The sequence below is a fragment of the Phoca vitulina genome, unplaced genomic scaffold, assembly GCF_004348235.1.
Source record: "Phoca vitulina isolate PV1807 unplaced genomic scaffold, GSC_HSeal_1.0 scaffold46, whole genome shotgun sequence".
NCBI lineage: Eukaryota > Metazoa > Chordata > Mammalia > Carnivora > Phocidae > Phoca > Phoca vitulina.
Genome location: NW_022589749.1, coordinates 7,309,390 through 7,333,904, shown reverse-complemented (window position 1 = coordinate 7,333,904; position 24,515 = coordinate 7,309,390). Strand labels below are relative to the sequence as shown.

The following is a 24,515-nucleotide window of genomic DNA, read 5'->3' as shown; positions in this document are numbered from 1 at the left end:
ATCAGAAGTAAAGGAAGCCCTTGTGCTCATCCTTGGCAGCACCCCAGCTGAGAGTGCCCACAGATCGCAGGGAAGCAGGAAGATTTAACAGCTGCTCTGCTCCCCTCTTACAGGTCACGGTCAAAGTGCCTCAGAAGAACTCCTGAAGAATTGTGCTGACTCCCAGCGGAGGTCAAGGACATCAGCAGCAAAACCAAGAAAAATGACACTTGCACACTAAAAGTCTCAAAAGAGAAATTCTCTCACATAATCTCTTGATCAAGAAAATGTCAGAACTTTAATTGATAGATGGGGGTGGGTGTGAAGCAAAGAGTACCGGGAAAGCCTTTTACATGCCAACAATACTCCTAGCTTCCAGGCTGATTTTTCAAAACTAGATTCAAATGTCTTATTCTGTCCATCTGATAGATTTCTGTAACTTGCCTTTATAGGGGAACAAAAAGCCATTTTTTACACTTGTACTAACAAGTTAGGGCAACAGCTAGTGCCTTCCTCTGTATTCTGGACTAAAATTCATTAAAAACAATGCTGCTGTTCACTTTTTGGTTAACTCTTTGTCCATCTCAGTAACCCAAGGAAATACCACCACATAGGGATGTTGTCCCCTCCTGTGTGTGTGTGTGTGTCACACTGTATGTGGCTACTGTCCTGTGGGGAAATAGCTTTCATTTCTTATCTCCGTCCTGTCCACCTGTGGCCCTATGGTAGGCCCTAGGGAAGTCACCGAAATAGGACTCCCCAGGTCCTGCCCTTAGAGAGGGGACGGTCAACCAGGAAAGACACACTTCACATCCAAGGTTTGTTGTTTTTGTTTTAAGTTAAAAAACTTGGGTCAGACTAAATGAGACAGGTTCATCTGATGAATTTCATGAGATTAATTTGGAAACCAGATGTCTGTTTATTCATCTTAAGTGAGGTCTGTATTCCTGTAACCAGACCTGGTGAATCTCCTGTCCAGAACACTGCCTTACTTTAGTTAAGGGACCTGTAATTAGGATTGTTAGTAAACGAGGAATCTGAAGATTCCTTGGTGAGCAATGGAATCAGCAAAAAGCTGAATAGCTGTAGGAGTTTGTGAAGGTTGTGATCATGTTTGGGTCACAGATTAACAATTTGAGAAAAAAGTCTGATCCTCTCCTAGGGAAAATCCACCTTCTGTATCATTTTTGCAGACAGTGTCCAGGGATTGTGGAGCACGCTGGTTGACCCCTGGCTTACTTCACTCAGGCTAAGCCACATCTTGGTCAACAATCCCTATTCCACTAAAGGCTAATCTGACTTACTTGAATAGTGCTTCATAATTTTTGTCATATATGCGTATACCTGTATCATTTACTTTTTTCTTTAAATCGACTCTTATTTAGATAAAAAAATTAAGCACTTTATTGCCATACATAAAAAAACTGCATTTAACTGCCATAAATAGAAGGCATCGTAAAAAAGAAAGCAAAACAATGTTAACTAAATTTAAGAAAATACGAATAAACTTAATCATTTAGATTATGCATATATTGTTATATATATATACAAATAAATCTACTCATTCCACAGTTGTTCATACCTGAAATCAGTGTGCCACAATGAGGAGCCTAGGATTTTATGACCAGTGAGCAGAAACATTCCCCTTCTTGTCGCTTCAGGACGAGATGGGGTTCACTGCCAAAAAATGATTCTGTATTTTAGTTTTGATGCTAAGCAGCAACACCAGTGTCACGACACATGAGGCTAGCAAAGCTTTGAACCCGCCCCTGTTCTCCCATCCTGCTTGGTGGCCTTCGGGCTGAGGGTGGCCCACTGCAGCTGGGATGGGTTGATCAGCAGAACCGGCTGTCCCTGCCCTCAGGGCACACACAGCTGATCTACCCGGGGAAGTGGCAGTAAACAGGGACAAAAGGAAGAGGGTGTTCTGAGGGTGTGAAAAGGGATGCTTGGCCCAAGCTGGCCAGCTGGAGGAAAAGATCACACCCCTTCACACTTAACCTTCATCCACTGTAAACATTCCTTGGGAGATTACTGAGCGCCAGGTACTGGTGATGCAAGGATGAATCAGGCACACTTACACCTCCAGAAGCTCAGAATCTGGTGAGGCAAGTAAGACTCTCAAAAAAGGTGATTATAATACAATATAGGTGCCACGTGCAGTGACAGTGATAAGGTAATGGCGTCATGGAAGGCCAAGAAGGGCCCCTGCTGACTGCAGACACAAGAAAGCTCCCTAGAGGGTACTCATAGTGTCTTTTATTTATTTTCCAGGCTTCTTGCCAGAGGTTCAGTTCCTGAAGGCTTGAGCCTGGGTTATTTCCCTATTACTTATGCCCCTTATGTAAGCGGGAGTACCACTCCTATCTGCTTAATATTTACCCTAAGCTATAATAAAGGCATGTAAAAGCGATGTAGGACAAAGGCAGAAGGAAATGTAGATAAAATTAAATACCTTCTAACCTGAAGCCTGACAAATACTTGAGGCAGGTGGAATGTAACGTTCCTCCAGTAAACTCCCAACTGTCTTAACGTTAATGCTTTGCTAGAGGGAAAAACTACCTTAGCTTGACAATGGCAAGGTCTCCAGGATGCTGTGAGTCTTCTTCAGCATTGGAAAATCCTTTTGGAACTTCCCTTAGCTTCAGTTTCCCCAACCCAAAGTATATAATCAGTTGCCCTTCACAATCCTGGGGTAGCAGCTCTTTCTGCCCAGCGGTTCTGTCCCCATGCTTTAATAAAACCACCATTTTTGCACCAAAGACCTCTCAAGAATTCCTTCTTGGCTGTAGGCTCAGGCAGGACCCCAACACCACACTACTCAGAAACTACATCATTTGGCGCCCAATGTGGGGCTTTGAGTCTTTTCATCTGGACTCTGAACCTCGGTGCTAATTTGAGTATTTTCTTTACTCTTCCTTTACTCTCATTTCAGGGGCTTTTCAAGCAGTATGGTCTTATTGGAACACTTTCAGATGGCTCGCTCAGGCTGCAGTCCTCTAGCCTGTGGCTACTCTACGGGGAGGAAAAAAGCCTGCCTTTTGGCTGGAAGTTAGTACTCTGGCCAGGATTGTAATAAGACCCAGAAACTTGATGCTTTCTCTTTATTCCTATCCTTATACAGAGTTGTCTGTCTAGGGCATGGGACAGTCACCTAAGTGACTAGGACAGCTGCTGATCCTAAGATTCCCGTGTGAGGTTTCCTCCTCATTGGTCTAATGTGATCCCCTCCACAACTCTGGTCTAGCTGCTTCTGGCCATGAGGCTTTCACCCAGAGCTGGCTGAAACCAGTATCCAATTGAATTAAAACCCAACCGGGGACCGTTTCCTAGAGAAGTTGGCTGTAAAGACTACATGTGTTGGAATATTGCTTAGATCATGGTGGAGTTCTGTCTTTACTGTTTTCCGTCAATGTTCTCTATTAACTACTTAAATTACAAAATTGGGTAATTTTCCCTTGTAAAACTTTTCTAATGATTTCCATGGGTTAAAAAACGGCAGGTTACTCAGTTCATATGCCAGGCACCAATCTGTAGCCTAGAATGCAATGGAGAAGTGGGATGCTAGCATCCCTCCTACAGGTCCTTTTACAGCAGGTCTGCCTTCATGACAAGGCAGGTAGCAATTTTCACTTGAAGGACACCTCCACTCACTTTTGACACCTGGAACCTCTGACATATCCTGTGTGGGATGTCACCCAGGGAGTCAGCCTTTTTGGTAATGGACCTTCTCTCTTCTTCAGTTCCCAAGGAGCAGGGGAGCTTCTTCAGGGCCCAAGGATTCTCCCTTGGGATGCCTTTTAACCCACTGGAAACCATTCCTATTGCAAAATTTAAAAGAGGATTGATCTCCTGTAACACTACATGGCCTCAGCAGGACCTATCAGATCTCTTCTGCAGGAAACAGGGCAAATGGACAGAGGTACCCCCCTAGGTCCAGTCCTTTGGTGCTCCACATCAGGACCCCAACCGAAGGGCCTCTTGCAGAATGTGAACTCCCTCCTGATATACTGGATGATAATGATCTAAATAGGCCTCTGAATAAACCCAGGTTGCTGGAGGAAACACAGGCCATCCCTGATGAAGGGGACACTGACTCTCTCTCACTGTTCATCCTAATAGATGTGGGGGCTTCTCTCTCATTTCCCGGGGGTTAATGGCTATAATTAGAGCCAATTGTGGTTAGTCCACCTCAGGACAGGACTTTAAGGAATATTCCCAAACAGCTACCGAAACTCTATTAGTTTCAGTGAAATTCTGTCTTCTCTGGGCTGACATGGACTGCTTATTTCTACTTTGGTGGAAAAACAAAAAAAAAACACATGGCATCTGCTCATCTGCCCAACCTGACCAGGTTTAGAACCAGGAACCCTGTCTCTGCCTTCTGGCAGCACTTCGCCTCTTCTGTCTCCCCAACCTTGGGTGCAGCCTGCATAACTGGCTTCTTTCTAGACCATCCTCCGTGCCTCTGGTACCACCAGCTCCTCCTCCCCTCGATGTCAAGGAGCTAAGAAGAGGACCCCCTGGACCTAACACTGCCCACTTCAGATTTCCCTACCAGTGTCTCAGGTAAAAATTGACAATGGGAAATAAGCTGACTGACTTTTAAAAGAAGATCCAGGTAGAACCTAATTCAGTACTTAAACTGATTTAAGTTTGTTGGTTTAATTAAGATAGACATGTCTTTAGAGTTATCAGCATTAAATATGAAACTTTTATTCTACCAAGGTTTACTGAAGGTCAAATAAGCTCGTGTTATCTCTGTTGCAATTTGTCAGCAAAAAGATGACTTAAAATAATGGTTACTTTGGGGGTACCTGGGTGGCTCAGTCGGTTAAGCATCTGCCTTTCAGCTCAGGTCATGATCTCAGGGTCCTGGGATTGAGCCCCATGTCAGGGTCCCTGCTCAGTGGAGAGTCTGCTTCTCCCTCTCCTTCTGCCCCTCCCCACTGCACGTGCGGGCACGTCCCTGCATGTGCTCACGCATGTGCTAACATGCGCATGTGCTCTCAAATAAATAAAATCTTAAAAGAAATAATGGTTAATTTTGTCTGTCTCAGAGTTTTCATGGATAATTAAGATAGCTTTCAAAGTCTTCAGTAATCTGAAACTTTAAAGTTTTGCTTGGATGACAAATGGGATTAAATTCGTTGGACATGTAGATCTTTTCCAAATAGAATAAAGTGCTAAAGCTTTATTTATTTATTTATTTTTTTAAAGATTTTATTTATTTATTTGACAGACAGAGAGAGCGAGAGCAGGAACACAAGCAGGGGGAGTGGGAGAGGGAGAAGCAGGCTTCCTGCCGAGAAGGGAGCCCGATGTGGGACTCGATCCCAGGACCCTGGGATCATGACCTGAGCCGAAGGCAGACGCTTAACGACTGAGCCACCCAGGCGCCCAGTGCTAAAGCTTTAATTACTGAGCATAGCTTTGTGCTTTTGACTTATTCCAGAGAAACAGAATATTTGAGTCTGTTGGAAAATAAGCTTTGTGCTTAACTGGTTCACAAATTTGCCATCTAAAGAATTCTGGTGTAACAGTTTATAATTGGTTACTACTTAGTTTTCACTGGAGACTAAGGTTTCTAAGAGTTAAAATTCTACATGTAATTAAGACTAATGGAAATAAAGGAAGCAACTCTGTATATAGGAAAGCCGAGGGGCACCTGGGTGGCTCAGTCTGCCTTCGGCTCAGGTTATGATCCCAGAGTCTGGGGATCAGTCCCACATCAGGCTCCTTGCTCAGCGTGGAGTCTGCTTCGCCCTCTGCCCCTCCCCCCACTTGTGCGCACGCTCTCTCTCTCTCTCTCTCTCTCTCTCTCTCTATCTGACAAATAAATAAATAAAATCTTTAACAAAAAAAAAAAAAAAAGAAAGTTCTTGGAAAAAAAAAGGAAAGCCAGAGATATGTAAGAAAAATATAAGAAATGGGAATACATTTTTTGTTGAAGGTAAAAGGTAATTTTGTCCTAAAATGAGACTGGTTGTTTGGAGAGAAATGGCTTGGGACAAAATCTAAATACAAAAGAAAGTTGTAGAAGGTTTGTAAAGGGAAATCTTTGGAAAGGAATTTTATATGCATTTAGGATGGACTAAAGTTATAATTAATGGATTCTAAAAAGTACACTGGGGGGCCGCCTAGGTGGCTGAGTCCACTGAGTGGCTGGCTGTTGATTTCAGCTCCCGTCATGGTCATGATCGCAGCATTGTATGATGGAGCCCTGCATTAGGCTCAGTGCTCAGCGGGGAATCTGAAGTTTTCTGTCTCCCCCTTCCCCTGCTCCACCACCCCCAACCCCCTGCTCGTGCACACACTCTCTCTCTCTCTCAAATAAATAAATCTTTTTAAAAAAGTATACTGGTATGAGATTAAAAGTCTGCTTTTCTCTCTGTTCAAAAGACAAAGTTTTCTTGGATTATTGGTCTGCTCTCAAAAATAAAATGTAAACAGAGTTTTTTGTTGTTGTTGTTGTTGTTTTTCCTTTTGTCTGCCCAGAAAAAAAAGCAGTTTCTATGTTTTGTCTTTCTCAGGTCTTTGATTACTTAAAATTTCTCAATATTAAAAGAGCTAAGTTTTGCTAACAACTATATAACCCTACATATGTGTCTTTGGAATCTCTTACTGTCACCTTGGTTAAATAAATTTTTAGTTTTATAATGATCTGTAATCCTATTTAGGCATGTGCTGTAAAATTTTCTGAGGGATTTAAACAAACTTCCCCAAGATTTAAATTGTAAATGGAGTCTTTTTGACCAACTGGGCTTGTTTATTTGGTATGTTAAGTTACTTGAAAAGCACTGTCAAACAAACAATAATAAGCCTTAGGTTCCATTTGGGTAAATGCTATAACTATTCTAGAGATTGTATGCAATTCCTAAAGTTTTAATATGTTCTGGTATAAGGTCATCACTTGCTATTCTGATTGTTGAAGTGTTGTGTGGCACAGAAATAACCGGATTTCCTTGCCAGCTATATTGTAACCTCTCATCAGATTTTTAGCCATGTTCATTTTTGAGTCTTTTTGTCATCTATAGTTATTGTTCTTATTCTCTTGTGAAACGTATTTCATCTTCAAGGAGATTCATAAAAAGGGCTTTTGACAATTATAGGTATTCGATATCTTTAAAATAACTAAACTTAGTAAGATTATAATTTTTGTGACTTTTGTTTGAAACATTGTTGGTTCCCTAATGTTTGCTCTTCTAGATTAAGGAAATTTTCTCTTAAGAATTCCATGATATACAAAAATAAGATAAAATATTCCTCTGTGAACAAAATGAAGCCTTTAACTTTTCTCTCTACTGAACCCTCTGAAATTCAAAAGATCTTGGTAAGTAGTCTTTCTTCTATGGCAATTATAGTCATTTGCATAAGTTCAATAAGAATCCGTTCAATCCAGATTCCTTATGAAAAGTTCCAGCAAAGGGACGCCTGGATGGCTCAGTCAGTTAAGCGTCTGCCTTCGGCTCAGGTCATGATCCCAGGACCCTGGGATCGAGTCCCACATCAGGCTCCTTGCTTGGCGGGGAGCCCGCTTCTCCCTCTGCCTGCCACTCCCCCTGCTTGTACTCTCACTCTTTCTCTAGCAAAAAAAAAAAAAAAAAGTTCCAGCAAAGCAAATTTTGAAAGATCTATATGATCAATCCACTATTCTTGCTGAGCTTATGTAAATAATTAGGCTAAGGTTGTTAAACCTGGACTTGTTTTTCTTTTTCTTTTTTTTTAAAGATTTTATTTATTTATTTCAGAGAGAGAGAGAGGGGAGAGGATGCAAGCATGAGCAGGGGGAGGGGGAGGGCCAGAGGGAGAAATAGACTCATCTCTGAGCAGGGAACCTAACGCAGGGCTCATCCCAGGACCCTGGGATCATGACCTGATAAACTGGACTTGTTTTTCAAATAAATTTAGTCCTGATTTGCTATCTGATGAAAAATGAGGGTTATTATAGAGAAAAAATGTTTCAATAACACGTCTTTGTAAATATTAACTTTTAATACTATTTCTTATAAACCAGATTAGATCCTGAATTCTCTGGTTTCCTCAAACATTTGACTACAGCTCTCCAACTAAAGTTTCCAATCTATTTGGAACTCCATTCTCTTGACTTAAAAGTCATTAAAAACTAAAACTGCCTTTTCCCTAAAAGTCCTAAAAACGGACACTGACAACTTGAGATAAACTTAAGAGAAACTGCCACAACAGCTCATGTATAGACAATCTTTGTGCTTATTATTCTGTGGAGATAATGGATGGCCCCACTTTCCCTATGACTGGATTAGATGATGCACTTGGTGATCCCCTTAACTCCTGAGACAAGTTTTGTCCCACTTGCCAGGGATTCCTTGTGATTAGGATATTAAGGCTAGACTTCAAACAAAGAGGGCTTCATGATGGCTTTATTCCTTAGTGATATTTATCTTAGAAGCCACCTCTATTGATGTAAAATTGCAAGTAGAAGCATTAGCAAAGCATACAGTGACCACCTTTAACTAAGCTTGCCATGCATTCACGCACAAATTTAAAAGGTGGCCCTCCAGGGGCGCCTGGGTGGCTCAGTCGTTAAGCGTCTGCCTTCAGCTCAGGTCATGATCCCAGAGTCCTGGAATCAAGCCCCGCATCGGGCTCCCTGCTCCTCGGGAAGCCTGCTTCTCTCTCTCCCACTCCCCCTGCTTGTATTCCCTCTCTTGCTGTGTCTCTCCCTGTCAAATAAATAAATAAAATCTTTAAAAAAATAAAAAATAAAAATAAAAAATAAAAGGTGGCCCTCCAAAACCAAATAGCTTTGATATCCTGACTGCAATTCAAGGAGGCCCAGAATTAGATACCTGGCTCCTAACGGGATCCAACCGGCTCTATCTTGTGGCCATGGCTTTTCCCAGAATGGATAGGCCGCTGTACTCTGGGTTTTCCTTGGATGCACGGATGCATTATTAAAGCCATTTACCAACCCAGCCAACCTTCCAAATTTAAAATGATGGTTGACACGTTCTGTGTTCATTTAGTATGACCACCTAGCATCCACCTTTATTCCTTCTTTAGGACTGGGGGATGTCATTTGGCACATGGAAACTCTTCATAAGTACACAGTCAAAGCCCTAAATGACACTCAAAATAGCACTTCTCTATTAAATACCGAAATAACACAAAGTGTAAAGCGATTCTATAAAATAGAATGGCATTAGATGTTTTAACTGTTGCACAAGGTGCTATCATAAAAACAGAATGCTGCACATACATTCCAGATTACCACAAAAATACTTCTCAGTTTCTAACTGACATGAATATTCAAATTGGCGCTTTAAACGATCTCTCTCTTTCCTTTAGTGATTGGTTAAAACTCTTGGACTGGAGGAAAATTATGGTCAACTATCAAAGGTCTTTTATTCAGGCTTTTCTTTCTCATTATAATATTAACCTTATTTTGTTGTCTTTTCTGGTGTCTCCCTGCCTGGTGCCAAGACTTCTTCACTGCCATAACTTCCAGCTGACAAACGATCCTTTCTACTCAAGGAGGTTCATATATGTTGCCTACCTTGGACTGGCTGCCTCTGCCTTTGGTAACTCCTATAAAGAGTAATTCCCCAACTGACCAAGGTTGACCCATAGGCACAGAAATCTCTACACCCCTATTTAGCAGGAAGAAGTTACAGAAGAGAATACCTTCCACCCTCAGCAACCTTAAAGATTTAAGGGTCAAAACTGTTCGGAGGGAATAATGTGGGAAACAAAGGCAGAAGGAAATGTAGATAAAAGTAAATGTCACAGATCTGTACCTCTGAAACAAATAATACATGTTTAAAAAAAAAAAAAAGAACATAGTAGGAGGGGAAGAATGAAGGGGGGGAAACGAACCATGAGAGACGATGGACTCTGAAAAACAAACTGAGGGTTCTAGAGGGGAGGGGGGTGGGAGGATGGGTTAGCCTGGTGATGGGTATTAAAGAGGGCACGTTCTGCATGGAGCACTGGGTGTTATACGTAAACAATGAATCATGGAACACTACATCAAAACTAATGATGTAATGTATGGTGATTAACATAAAAATAAAAAATTAAAAAAAAAAAGTAAATGTCCTTATAACCTGCAGCCCACTGACAAATACCTGAGGCAGGCAGAGTATAACGTTCCTCCAGGAAACTCCCAACTGTCTTAACGTTAATGCTTTGCTAGAGGGAAAACCTACCTTAGCTTGACCATAACAAGACTTCTAGGATACTGTGACTCTTCTTTAGCATATGAAATCCTTTTGGAACTTGCCTTAGCTTTACTTTCCCCAACCCCAAAGTATATAATCAATTGCCCCTCACAATCCTGGGGCAGCAGCTCTTTCTGCCCAGGGGTCCTGTCCCTGTGCTTTAATGAAATCACCTTTTTGGCACCAAAGACCTCTCAATAATTCTTTCTTAGCCATCAGCTCTGGACCCCAACAACACACTCCAAACACTATGTCAAAAGTCTGATTTTCACAAGTTAAAAACATGACTCCTGAACAAATATAAAATAAGATAGGTCAGGGGCGCCTGGGTGGCTCAGTTGGTTAAGCGACTGCCTTCGGCTCAGGTCATGATCCTGGAGTCCCTGGATCGAGTCCCGCATCGGGCTCCCTGCTCGGCAGGGAGCCTGCTTCTCCCTCTGACCCTCCCCCCTCTCATGTGCTCTCTCTCTCTCTCTCATTCTCTCTGTCTCAAATAAATAAATAAAATCTTTAAAAAAAAAAAATAAATAAAATAAGATAGGTCAAAACTTTACTCATTAATTAATGAGGGAACCAGTAAGATGAAGCAGGTTCAAAATGACGTTGAGGAACTGGCTGTGGCATTTTAGTAAAGGAATGTGAGAGTAAGATCGCTAGGTTAGGTACAAAATTGGTTAAAGTCTTACAGAGCAAGAAACAGGTAACCACAAGCATTTTGTCTTTACCAGCTAGAAATCATCTGCATAAACCTACATATTACAGGTCACTTCACAGTGTGAGCTCTTAATTAGTAAAGACCAAGTTCAAAAAATGCTATAATCTCCTAGGGGCCGAAGTGGTAAGCTTTTTCAGTTAAAGGCCAAGATAAATGTGGCTCAGTCGTTAAGCCATCTGCCTTCGGCTCAGGTCATGATCCCAGAGTCCTGGGATGGAGCCCCACATCGGGCTCCTTGCTCAGCGGGAAGCCTGCTTCTCCCTCTCCCACCCCCCCTGCTTGTGGTCTCTCTCTGTCTCTGTCAAATAAATAAATAAATCTTAAAAAAAAAATGTGCTAGACTTTGTAGGCTATGTAACACCTTTGTCACATATTCTTTTGTTGTTTTTTTGTTTTTTATAAGCCTTTAAAAATGGAAAAACTGTTGTAACTCAAGTGGCCACAGGCTGGGTTTGGCCCTTGGCCATAGTTGGCTGACCTTTTCCTAGAGAATGAGATCCTCGGGTAGGCCTGTTAAACTGTGTTTTGGCATGATGTTGAAGGAATATATATTGCTCCTCTGGCCACATTCGGAAGTTTTGGATAATTTACAAATACGCAATCAGCAAAACAAAAGCTTGCCCTTGTACCAACTGAAATTATCCCTGTGACACCACTGCTGGGCGAAGCTTAAGTTGGGAAACAGGATTACTTGCTCCCATGGTTCCAAGAATGTCTCTCCAGCAGTTCGGATTCAACAATTCCTAACCTTTGATTTGATGTGGTTTTAGAATATAGGTGAGGTTCAGTGCGGTGGAACCCGGAGCTGACGACCAAGAAAGAATTCTTGAGGCGTCTTTGGTGCAAAATGGTGGTTTATTAAAGCACAGGGACAGGACCTGTGGGCAGAGAGAGCGGCTGCCCCGGGGTTGTGAGGGGTGGCTGATTATATACTATGGGGTTGGGTGACGTAAGGAAAAGGGGAGGTTTCAAAAGAACTTTCATATGCAAAAAACTTTCACGAGACCTACAAGACCAGAGGACTTGCCATTGTCAAGTCCCCTCTAGCAAGGCATTAACATTAAGATAGTTGGGAGATTCGTGGAAGAATGTCACACATGTCCCACCCAGGAGGGGGGGTAAGGGGAGGTTGCAGGGTGTCAGCTTATGCTTTGTCTTCAGCTTGTTGTCTGTTCCCTCGTTCACTACTTCTTTTCTACCTGTGAGAAGATTTGAGACCTGCCCAAGCCACCGTGGGTGGAGGTACATGAGATTGGCTTCGCCTTGCAGCAACACTTGCACAAAGAACGCTGGGTTTGGTAAGAGCTTTTATTTATTTATTTTGTTGTTAAGAGCTTTTAAAGTTTACTTTTTCCCATTCATTCATCTATTCCTTGTTCTAGTAAGTCTTCAGTAGCGCATTTCCTAGGCCAGGTCCTGTGCTAGCACTGCTTCCGCAGCGAGCAAGGTGGGCACGTGACCTGCCCCCACCGTGTACAGTCCCGCCGTGGCGATAATGAAACGAGTGAGTGCAATCAAGTGAAGTGTCACAATGGGATGACAAACATCCCCAGATTGTGGGATTATACTGTGTGGGGCTTTCGTCACCCTCCATGGACTAAACACCCTTAATGTTTGGTTTTACTGCTTAGAAGGAACAATGTATTAGGAATTATGGAAGGAAAGCTAATGTTTATTTAGCTACTTTGGTGTCTCTCACTGAGTTACAATGTCTGACTCTTCCACTCCTTGATTTTGTTTCCAGTCCACATGTGTGGCAAAAATAGTTCAAACAAGGATAAAAGTTAATTTTTCTCTCAAGTAAAAAAAGTCTAGAGGTGGGCAGTGAAGGGCTGCTAAAGTGAACCTACAAAGTCTTTAAGGGACCTGGGCCCCTACTATTGCAATGTTCCATCATCCCTAGGGTATGGCCCTCATCCTCAAGGTTTAATGTGGATGCTGACATTCCAGTCATCACATCCGTATTCCAGGTAACAGGATGGTAAAAAGGATAAAGGAAGGGGCTATCCTCTTCTCTATAAGGAGACTTCCCAGAGGTTGCACATAATACTTCCATTTACATGTCTTTGGACAAAATTTAGACTCATGGCCACATCCGGCTGCAAAGGAAGAGGCATTTTGTCTTGTAGTTAGGTATCTGTGTGCCTAGTTAAAATTGAAATTCTTCATTATCAAGAAGAAAATGAAGATGGATTAGGGGAAAATAGCAATCCCTACCATGTTGTGAAACACCACCCTGTGATTTGACAGTCATCAAGGCAATGCCTTCTTTTCAATATTCTCTAAGCTAAAGAAAATTCCTTTTTAGAGTGATACCTCCCGGTGCCTAACCTTACCACCAACTAACTCCAAATCTCATGATGTAGGGTGAGATTATTTCTGGGAAGGTTTTCATACAGTGTACCATTTAACAATATTTTAGTTGCAAGTGTCAGAAAACCAAATTCCAACTAGTGTAAAAAATACTATAAAATCCCAGAATCATGGCTTTGCCATGGCTTGATTCAGAAGTTTGAAAATCAGTTTCCAGCTCTTGGCTCCGCCTCTGCCACGTGGGCTTCATTTTCAGGCCATACCCATTTTCTGGTGGGTCTGGATCCTTGGAAGAGCCAAGTGCCCTCAAGAACTCTAGCCTCACACCCTGCCGGCTCAAATCCACTGGCTAGGAGAAAGACCATTTTTGCTAGCTCCTGCAAGGACCCTGAGGTTCATGCTGATTGGTTCCGTTGATGTGACATCCCATGTCTCCCCTAACCAATCACTGTGGCCAGAGGGATGAGATGTGGTGATTCACTTAGACCTGAGTCATAATGGTCCACTCTTGTAGCCAAGAGTGTCCCCCATCCAGTCCAACCTGGGCTAAGAATGAGAGAGGAGTAGGTCCCCAAAAGAAAATTGTGGAAGTAGGGGACACAGAGACTGGAAGGTTCCCTTCTGAGTTATCAACCTTTTAGTATTCCAAACGATGTTGCCAAGAACCCTTTAGGAATGTATTGAAAAAAAGAGAAATGTAAAGTTTCTTGCCCTGGGGTCCTGTGAATCAAACTTATTGTAATTTTAAGAGCATCCACACTCTAAACCGATGAAAAGCAAGGAAATGCTAGCTATGAAGACATGTCTATAATGATGAGGGAGCAGAAGGCGAGCTGAGGACAAGCACAAGCTGACATCCCGCACCCCCTCCCCCACTCCTGGGTGGGACATGTGTTGACATTCCTCAGGCACTCCTGACTGTCCTAAAGTTAAGGGAAGCAAAAACAAATGGTTAATTTATAGAGATTATAGTCCTGAAAGACATGAGTCTCCCTCAGTTTATAAATGTCTTAGTGATTTACAAGAGAAAAGCATTCTTATCAATAACTTAACTTCCAGAAGGAAAGGGTTAAGCATCAGTCGGTTAAGTGTCAGCCTTCGGCTCAGGTCATGATCCTGGGGTCCTGGGATTGAGTCTGGCCTCAAGCTCCGTGCTCGGTGGGGAGTCTGCTTCTCCCTCTGCCGCTCCCCCTGCTCATGCTTGCTCTGTGTCAAATCAATCAATAAATTTTTTTTTTTTAAGATTTTATTTATTGATTTGACACAGAGAGAACACAAGCATGGGGAGGGGCAGAGGTAGAGGGAGAAGCAGGCTCCCCGCTGAGCAAGGAGCCTGATGCGGGGCTCGATCCCAGAACCCTGGGATCATGACCTGAGTCGAAGGCAGACGTTTAACTGACTGAGCCACCCAGGCACCCCAAATAAAATCTTAAAAAAAAATTAAATGCCCTTATAATCTGCAGTCCATTGACAAACACTTGAGGCAGGCAGAGTATAATGTTCCTCTAGGAAGTTCCCAACTGTCTTCATGTTAATGCCTTGCTAGAGGGAAAAACAACCTTAACCTGACAATGGCAAGGCCTCCAGTGTCTTGTAGGTCCTCTTTAGCATATCAAAGTTCTTTTGAAAACCTCCCTTTTCCTTACCTCCCTCAACTCCCAACTGTATCCTCAGTCACCCCTCACAATCCTGGGGCAGCAGCTCTTTCTGCCCACAGATCCTGTCCCTGTGTTTTAATAAAACCCCATTTTGCACCAAAGACATCTCAAGAATTCTTTCTTGATCGTCGGCTCTGGACCTCACCCTGCCAAACCTTACCTATATTCCAAAACTATATCATATAATGTTGACTTTGACATCCTAGACATTTATTAATCTCCTTGTGTTTTCAGTGATAGGAACCAGTTCGAACTATAAGTAGCTCTCTGAAGAAAAAACAAAGTTCTCAGGTTACAAACAACCTAATCTCTCTGGGTATTTGTATATGGGTCAGTCACAGGAGTATTGGGTGTAAAGCTGCTGTTTCTGCCTTTAGTCTTGTTGAGTGTCCAAGAGGAAATGCTCCGTTTCTGGTTGAATAAAGGACACAAGGAACTTTTCGGGTAGGCTAGAGAACTGGGTTGATGTGGTGGTTTTTTGGGTTTTTTTTTAAGATTTTTTATTTTTGACAGAGAGAGAGCGTGTACAAGCAGGGGAAGAAGCAGGCAGAGGGAGAGGGAGAAGCAGGTTCCCTGCTGAGCAGGGAGCCCGATGCGGGGCTCGATCCCAGGACCCTGGGATCACGACCGAGTTGAAGGCAGACGCTTAACCGTCTGAGCCACCCAGGCGCCCCTGTTTTTTTTTTTTAACGTGTAGGCGCCACCTCGTGGGCCATAAGTACAACTACAGTGTCATCCTCTGCAAGAGCTGATAGGTGAGACCCACCTGCTGGGGTCTTTCAAAGACAGTGTTACAACACGACTGTACACTGGTTATGTCTGGCAGGCAATGCAATGAGGGAATCAAGAGGCCAGGGTCACATACCCCAAATAACTGAACACAGGGACTCCAGCAAAAACTTATTCACAAATGTTCACAGCAGTACTCTTCACAGTAGCCAAAAGGTGGAAACAATCCAAATGTCCATCACCAGATAAAAGGATAAACAGAATGTGGTCTATCCACATAATGGAATATATTCAACCATGAAAAGAAGGGAAGCACTGACACATGGTGCAACACAGATGAACCTCGAAGACATGTGGCTGAGAGAAAAGCCAGACACAGAAGGCCACACAGTGTAGGTTTCCATGTACATGAAATGCCCAGAACAGGCAAGTCCACAGTGATGGAGTAGACTGGTGGTTGCCAGAGGCTGGGGGCTGGGGAGTGACTACTTAACGGATGTGGGGTTTCCTTTTGGGGCGATGAACATGTTTTGGAACTAGACAGCGATGATAGTTGCGTATCATTGGTGAATGTAACAAATGCCACATTGTTTACCTTAAAATGGCCAATGTTACGTTACGTGAATTTCCCCTCAATTAAAAAAAAAATAAAGCAGCCAGAGTCACAGCTGTTTGAGGTAACTTGGGCAAGCCGCATAACCCCTATGGTCACTTCCAGCGCTCATTCAGCAATTTTGTGAAGGATAAAAGGGAACTGGTATTTATTGATTCATACTGATTTTATTAACCTTTTTTCAAAAGGAAATACACATGGTTAAAAAAAAAAATCAGTGAAATATAAATCTGGCTCCCAATCTTGTGGCCCCAAGAAGAAATATTTAAGGTGTACCTATTAAGTGCCAGGTGATGCTGCTACTGCTGGTCTGGGGGCCACACTTAATAAGAGAAGGACCAGAACTTCCTTTAGAAAGATTTGTGTTTGCTTGCTTTTTGCCTTTTTTTTTTTTAAGATTTTATCTATTTATTTTACAGAGAGAAAGAGAGAACAAGCAGGGGGAGCAGCAGAGGGAGAGGGAGAAGCAGGTTCTCCGCTGAGCAGGGAGCCCTGCTTTCTGCTTTTTATTCTGAAGTTGTTTCAGACTTACAAAAGTTTTAAGGATAGTACAACAAGCTCCCATATACTTTTTACCCAGATTCAACCACATGTAGCATTTTCCCCATTGGCTCTACCTCTCCTCCCCCAACTTCTCACCTCCTATATATATTTCCTTTGTTACTGGACTTCCTAGGACTAGGTTGCAGGCATCATGCCCATTTACCTCTTAATACTTTATTGTGTTTGAATTTTTACCTTGGATATTCTCTTATATAACCACAGTTCAGTTATGTACTATTTGGGGAATTTAATTGGAAACCCATCAATACAATATTTGTGGGAGCTTTGGACAACACACTGGAAACATGTGAGGGGTCAGGATTATCCTGGGGGAAGCAGGTGACATTTCCTGGTCCTGGTCTGCCTCCTTGGAGACTCATACACTAGCTATGAACCAAGAAGAGGGCCCTCACCCAACCACACTGGCACCCTGATCTCAGACTTTTAGCTTCCAGAACCATGACAAATACATTTCCATTGTTTATAAGCCACTTAGTCTGTGGCATCTCCTTACAGCAGCCAGAACAGACTAAGATAGCACCAGACCTTCACTCATTTCTGACTCCTGCTGACTCCTCTCTTTAATCCCATTGCTGGGGGTGGGGGAAAGGATGTCAGTTGTGTATATTAACTGGTGATGGTAGATTATGATGATGATGATAAAAATGGAGAGTTTAACAGTTTATTTTTAAAATACATCAAAGTGTCATATCCCTGTACATTGGAGGTAACCTCTGTGTCTTGTTTCTCAGCTGGAAAGCGGAAATCATGGCTATCAAGTGAGATATTATAATTCTTTAGTAAGTGTGCCTTTTCCGAATCCACTTTTCCATTTGGGCTTCAAGAGCTGTTGCTTAGTAAGTACAGAGTTTCAGTTTTGCAGGATGAGAAAGCTGGGGAGACTGATTGTACACCAATACGAATATACTTAAATCTCCTAAACTATATACTTAGAAATGGTTATGATGCTAAATTTTATATGTTTTTTTAATCACAGTAAGAAAATCATTTTTTAAAAAGGCTACCAAGTGAGACATCTGAAAAGCTGTCCCAGGAGAGTGATGATGTTTCTGTGGCTCCCAAAGGAGAGACCCGGGCCATTGGCAAACAGTAAGGGAAGCCAGTGGGAGTCCTCTTGCAATGGGCAGAAAAGGCTCCACGAGGGATGGTTCAGACCAGGTCAGGGGAAGTGTTCCAGCAGGGACGCTGTGGAAATGCAGGGCAGTACTGTGGGCACAGAGTTGGCCTTGATGATTGCTAGGGTTCCTTCCAACTCTGAGAGGCTGAAGGATTGGAGCTGAGTCAAGTTTAGCAAATGAGAGAATTTTCCATTCACAGACTGTAAAATCTTATGATATATTTGAAGAACAGAAGTTTAGGTAAAAACAAACAACAACGGTGTGTGCTTTCGCACTATGGGAGAATATAACCTAGTACAACCTTTCTGGTAGGAATCCACTGCTAAAAATGTATCCAAGGAAATAACTGGACAAGTGTGAAAAGCATGTCATTGCTATTTCTAACAGCAGAAAACATCAAACAACTTAAATGTCCATTAAAAAAAAAACAAACCAGGGGCCATTTGATGGCATTCGGAGGGACGAGGTGCCACTCTAAGCAAAAGGGAGATGTTTGGGGAAGGATGTGGGACAGGAAGTGCAGTGAGCCAGGAATACTGTTTCTTTCTGCTTCTCTCCACAGCCTTCTCTCTCTGCATACAGGCTTTCCCCACTTTAATATTCATGGGACAGACAATGACTGCCTCAGCCTGGACACCATGACCCCTGACTGGCTTAACGTTCCAGTCTCAACTCCCAGGAGCTTCCTCTGGGCCCGGCTTGGGTCAGATGCCCATTCCTGAACCAGTCAGCTGTGGCTGGAGGATGGGGTGACATGGCACTCGGCACTCGCTTGTAGTTAGGCCCATCACCTAGGCAGGGACTGTTGAAGTGATGGGCGCCCTTCAGGTGTCTACCCTCGCTCACCAGAGTGATCTAGGACCAGCTGGAAGCAACTGCATCACCAGGCAGCTTTGAAGCAATGTAGAACCCCAGGTTCCACCCCACACCTAGGAATCATTTTAACAAGGTCCTTAGTGGTTGGTCTATTAAAGTTTGACAGACACTGGTTTATCACAAGAAAGGAAGGTTGGCCCTCCCTTCCTTCCCTCCTTCCTTCCTCCCTCCCTCCCTTCCTTATTCAAACAATTTTATTGCTGTATGTATATCACACCATACAGTTCACCTATTTAAAGCACATAATTCAAATTTTTTAGTATGTTCACATCACCACAGCTGATTGTAGAACACTTTCATTGTCCAAAAAAGAAACCCATACTCCTTGGCTTTCATCTCCCAATCCCCTCCATCCCCCAAATCACCCTCTTCCCTGGCAATCACTAATCTACTTTGTCTCTAGAGATCTGCCTGTTGTGGACATTTCATATAAGTGGAGTCATACAGTATGTGGCCTCTTCTGCCTGGCTTCTTTCACTTAGTGGAATGTTTTCAAGATTCCTGCACAGTGTGGTGTGCGTCAGCACTTCATGCCTCTGTATGGCCGGATACTATTCCAGCATAGGGACAGATCACATTTTGTTTATCCGTTCATCTGCTGTTTCCACTTTTTGGCTATTATGAATCATGTTGCTAGGAACATTCATGCACAAGTGTTTGGGTGGACATGTTTTCATTTCTCTTGGGTTAGACTTCCATTTTTGTAGGAAAAAAAAAATCGCGTAACAAACTCAGGTGTGACTGGGCCCTGCTGGCAGCTTCTGATATCACCCAGTCCTAATCTTGAAACAGGACTCAGAACTGTGTAGATCCACTCCAAAGCAAATACATGCCTGAAAGCAAAATTTACTGAAGCTTTTCAGGGGGACAAGGGGGAGTGACACATCATATGGGGGTCGAACTGTCAGTCCAGTCCTTTCCCACCCCAACAGGCATCCTCTCCTCGAGATCATCCCCTTCCCCTAGCCCAGGGGTTTCCTTGTCTCTTGTTCTTCACCCTCCACGGCCCCTCCTCTTCCTCTCTCCCTGCACTCCCCTGCCATCATCCTTTTCTACCACTCAGCAAAGCAGCTGGGTACAATCTGCTCCCTCTCACCCACCCCTGACCTTGGTCAGCAAATCAAAGACCTTTCCTGGAGAACAGTGGTCGTGGTCACTGATAAATCATCCTCCTGTCACAAAGAATTGTAGTTCCTGCTGGTCTGCACATCCCTATCTCACAACAAACACACATTTACAAGTGCATATAAAAACATCTGAAGTATAGAAAATTGTGTGTGTCAATAATAAACCTTTATTTCCTTTTATACAATCCTTCATTATTAATTATGAGAAACATTGCCTTTATCCAGAATGTTTAGTATCTTACTATTTTTTTTTACTTGTTCTACTATGAGCACCTTTCATTTTGGTGCATATAATAGGCCTCTTGTCCAATGGCTACCCTATTACTTAATGTATAAGTGTTTATATGCTATTGAACAAGCCTCTACTAATGGATATTCAGGTAATACTACTTTTATAACCAGCAAACACAATAGGGAGAATTTAATTTTGAAAAATCACAGTTAAAAAAAGAAGATGCCACCACAACAGAAAACCAATGTTCCAGTGGGTTTCTCCTGCTGATTTCCACTTTGTTACTGGAACTTTCATGTCACCTGGAGGAAGAGCCCCCCTGGGGTGTGAGGATTAGTGGGCCTCTGGGCATGTTATTTCTGTAAAACTGAGCAAAGCATTTCTGCTCTGACTGATGATTTGTTCACCAGTCTCTAACTGCCCAGAGGGATTACACAACTTGTCCAAACTCGAGCAGAGCTTGACTGCAGTGGGGCACCAGCTATCCTTGGATCTGATAACCCCACAACTTGTGAGCACCGAGTCCTGGAGCTTCTCATTCATTTTACTTGCCCTGGCAAAGATGCTGTTGGTCCCTTCACTCACTACGATGTCTTACAACATCAATGCCGGTTTCTGCCCCATGTCTTCTCTGGGATGGTACTCAGCTCATTTCCTTTAGGAGCTGGTATTCTCCTCCCAGCCCCAAGTGCACTTTGTACTTAGTCCAGACTTCTACGTGTTGCCTATATTATGCTGTACTTGATCTGTTTCCTTCTTTAGACTCTGAACTCTGAGAGTTCTACTTAAGAGTAGGTGCTCAGTGAATGTGCCTTACAATGCCTTAAGTGATATATTAAACTGAACTGGGGTGCCACTGAAGGACTGCATTATTCTAAATTCGGGAACATGGGCCTGGGACATGGAGGAATGGAAAATGGTTGAAGAGGGTGGCTAAGGGAGCACTCGAACCCTGCCAGTCAAAGGATGGGTCATAAACCAGCAGCATCGACATCACCTGGGTACTTGGAGAAATACAGAATCTCAGGCCCCAGCTCAGGCAGATTGAACCCAAATGTGCATTTGAGTAAGATTCCCCGGGGATTTATCTGTACCTTAAGGTTTTGGAAGTACTATGCTAGAAGAGGTGTTGCCAGGCCTTCAGACCAACTGTTTATTCTCATCCTGAGTAGGTGGGAAGAATCCTGGGGAAGGTTCAATAAGTAGCACATTGCAGCAACCCTCGCCTCAGCTAGGTCGGTGGGTGCTTGGTTGGGAAATGGGGCTATGGCACCAGAATCAGGTCTGTCCTTGGTTCCAGGATGAGCTGCCACTTAACCAGCTGGGTGATCCAGCCCATTGCTGGATCAATTGGATGAATTACTGAAGATTGGTTAAACCTAGTTAACCTCTCTTAGATGACAGTCACTGCGTCCACCTCCCAGGGCTGCTAGGAGGTTAAATGAGATAAAGTAGGTGAAGGTTACCTTAGAGGTGTTAGTTCCTATCACAGAATAAAGCTTGGGTTTCTGCAGAGTTTTTGGAAAGGAGGTAAGCTGTGTTTCCCCAAAAGCCAGCTGCTGTTACAGGTGCTATGCTAGGGGCCTGTAAATGCAAACTCGGTTTCAGAGAAGGGCAGCAGGAAAGAGTTAACAAAGGCTGCCTCTGGTAGTGAGTTCGTAGATTTCCACTGTCTGCATTAACTGCTATACTGTTTAACTCTTATTTACTTATTTATTTGACAGAGAGTGAGAAAGCACAAGCAGGGGAAGCCGCAGTGGGAGGAGGAGAGGGAAAAGCAGCTCCCAGCTGAGCAGAGAGCCGCACGTGGGGCTTGAGCCCAGGACCCTGGGATCATGACCTGAGCTGAAGGCAGACGCTTAACCCACTGAGCTGCCCCTATACTGCTCAACTCTTTTTTTTTTTTTTTAATATTTTATTTATTTATTCATGAGAGACAGAGAGAGAGAGAGAGGCGGAGGCAGAGGGAGAAGCAGGCTCCCCACTGAGCAGGGAGCCCGATATGGGACTTGATCCCAGCACCCCAGGATCATGACCTGAGCTGAAGGCAGACGCTTAACCATCTGAGCCACCCAGGCGCCTAATACTGCTCAACTCTTAAAAACTAATGACATACACAATGCTTCTGAAATTGGAAAAGAAACTCCAACTAGAGGGAAAATATAGGGGGGGAGGGAGAAAGGCTATATGGTTTTCAACTCCTTTCTTGTCTCAAATCATCAAAGGCCCCACTTGGAACGAGAGCTATCCCAAGCTACCATGGGAAAAGAAAGCAACATGCTTCCCTGGCAATTACTCAAGCAGATTATCCAATAAGTGAGATGACTAAACATGTCAGACTCACAAGTTCACCACCCTTGTTCTAAGCACTTAGAAAATTCATCTAGTAGTCTGGGTCTGTTAATACTTTAAGTGGACTTTTAACTGTGTTATGAAATAATTCATTTTAAAAAGGAAAGATCCTTTTGAGAGTAATGGGGCTAATTTTCATATTGGTTTTTATTTTTATTTTTTAAAGATTTTATTTATTTATTTGACAGAGAGAGACACAGTGAGAGAGGGAACACAAGCAGGGGGAGTGGGAGAGGGAGAAGCAGGCTTACCGCGGAGCAGGGAGCCCGATGCAGGGCTCGATCCCAGGACCCTGGGATCCTGACCTGAGCCAAAGGCAGACGCTTAACGACTGAGCCACCCAGGCGCCCGTCATATTGGTTTTTAAATTAAGGTCAAATTCACAGATCATAAAATTGACCACTATTTTAAACTGTACAATTCAGCGGCATTCAGCACATTCTCAATGCTGTACAAGCACCACCTCTATCTAATTTCAAAACATTTTCATCACCCCAAAAGGGAATTCTGTATCAATGAAATGGTCACTCCCCATTTCCTTCTCCACCCAGGCCCTGGCAACCACTGGTCTGCTTTTTGTCTCTATGGGTTTGCCTATTCTGGAAATTTCCTATGAATGAAATCATAAAATATGTGACCTTTCGTTCTGGCTTTTCTTGTTCTGCATCATGTCTCTGAGGTTTATCCATGTGGTAGCACGAATCAGTGCTTCTTTCCTTTTTATGATTGAATAATATTCCATTATATGGATATACCACATTTCGTTCATCCGCTCACGTGTTGATAGACATCTAGGATGTTTCCATCTCTGGCCATTGTGAATGGTGCTACTATGAACATTTGTTTACAAGTATTTGTTTGAATACTTATTTTTGATTCTTTGGGGTATGTATCTAGGATAGAATTGCTGGAACACATGGGAATTCTATGTTTAGCTTTCAGAGGAGCTGCTGAACTGTTTCCCACAGTAGCTCACCAATATAAAATGTATGAGAATGTATGAGGGTTCCAGGTTCTCCACATCCTCTCCAACCCTTGCCAAGCAGGGTCACTCTTCCAAAACTGATGAAGGGCACTTGTGCATCAGAGAAAATGACATGCAGTGTCATTTGACTGCAAGTTCTCATCCATCCACCCTTACATTTCACTCATTGAGCCCCTACAAGTGCTCCTTTACCCCCAGGGAGTTTGCTCTTAGTAAGTCACCCCTGCCCACTGGGAGCTGGTGCCCTGGGCTAACTTGGGCATGACCCTTGCCACTGCCTTCCCCTGTATCCCCCATATCCAATCACTCCTGCTGACTCCACATGCAAAATACATCTCAGATCTGTTCCCTTCTCCCTGAGGTCTGCTGCAATCATCCCAGTCCAGGTCACCACGACCTCTCACCTGCATGCCTCTTCTTCTTTTTAACCACCTGTATCAGTTATCTATTGCTATAGAACAGATGACTACAAATGTGGCAGCTTAAAACCCACAGTTTTTTTTCTTTAGTAATCTCTACACCCAGCTCGGACTCATAACCTCACAACAATCAAGGTGTTGGCTGGGGCTCCTGTCATCCCATGGCTCAACTGATGGAGGATCTTCTTCCCAGCTCACTCACATGGCTCTTGGCAGGGCTCAGGGCCTTGTGGGCTGTTGGCTGGAGACAACAGTTCTTGGCCATGTGGACTCCTCTATAAGGCAGCACACAACATGGCAGCTGACTTCCTTCAGAGCAAATGAGCAAAAGAGTGAGAGGGAGCCCAAGACAGACATCACAGTGTCTTTGTAACCTAATCCTAGAAGGGATATTCCATCACTTTGCTATATTTCGTTTATTAAAAGCAAATCACTGGTTCCAGGCCACCTTTAAGAGGTGGGGGGTGGGGAGGGGGACTACATAGAGGTATCACCAGGCACCATCATAGAAGCTACCCTTTACAACCTGTCCTCTGGCAGCCAGTGATTCATGTCTTTCGCATATGCAAAATGCACCCTCTCCCTTTGAAGGGCCTCAAAAGCCTCATCCCACTATAGCATCAGCGGGAAGTCCAG

General features: G+C 43.3%; 1 protein-coding gene and 1 long non-coding RNA gene across 2 annotated transcripts in view; one reads left to right on the top strand and one right to left on the bottom strand.

Moving 5' to 3' along the window:
- ALDH2 (aldehyde dehydrogenase 2 family member) overlaps window positions 1–538 on the top strand; it is a 28,649-nt gene extending 28,111 nt beyond the window's left edge. Inside the window, exon 13 of the mRNA XM_032431231.1 lies at window positions 114–538. Within this exon, the coding sequence (XP_032287122.1) occupies window positions 114–146 (33 nt within the window). The 3' untranslated portion in view covers window positions 147–538. The remainder of the gene's footprint in view (window positions 1–113) is intronic.
- Window positions 1–24,515, bottom strand: part of LOC116648907 — a 48,320-nt gene that overhangs the window by 18,562 nt on the left and 5,243 nt on the right. The window contains exon 2 of the long non-coding RNA XR_004302590.1: window positions 1,562–1,656. This is a non-coding gene — a long non-coding RNA (uncharacterized LOC116648907). The remainder of the gene's footprint in view (window positions 1–1,561; window positions 1,657–24,515) is intronic.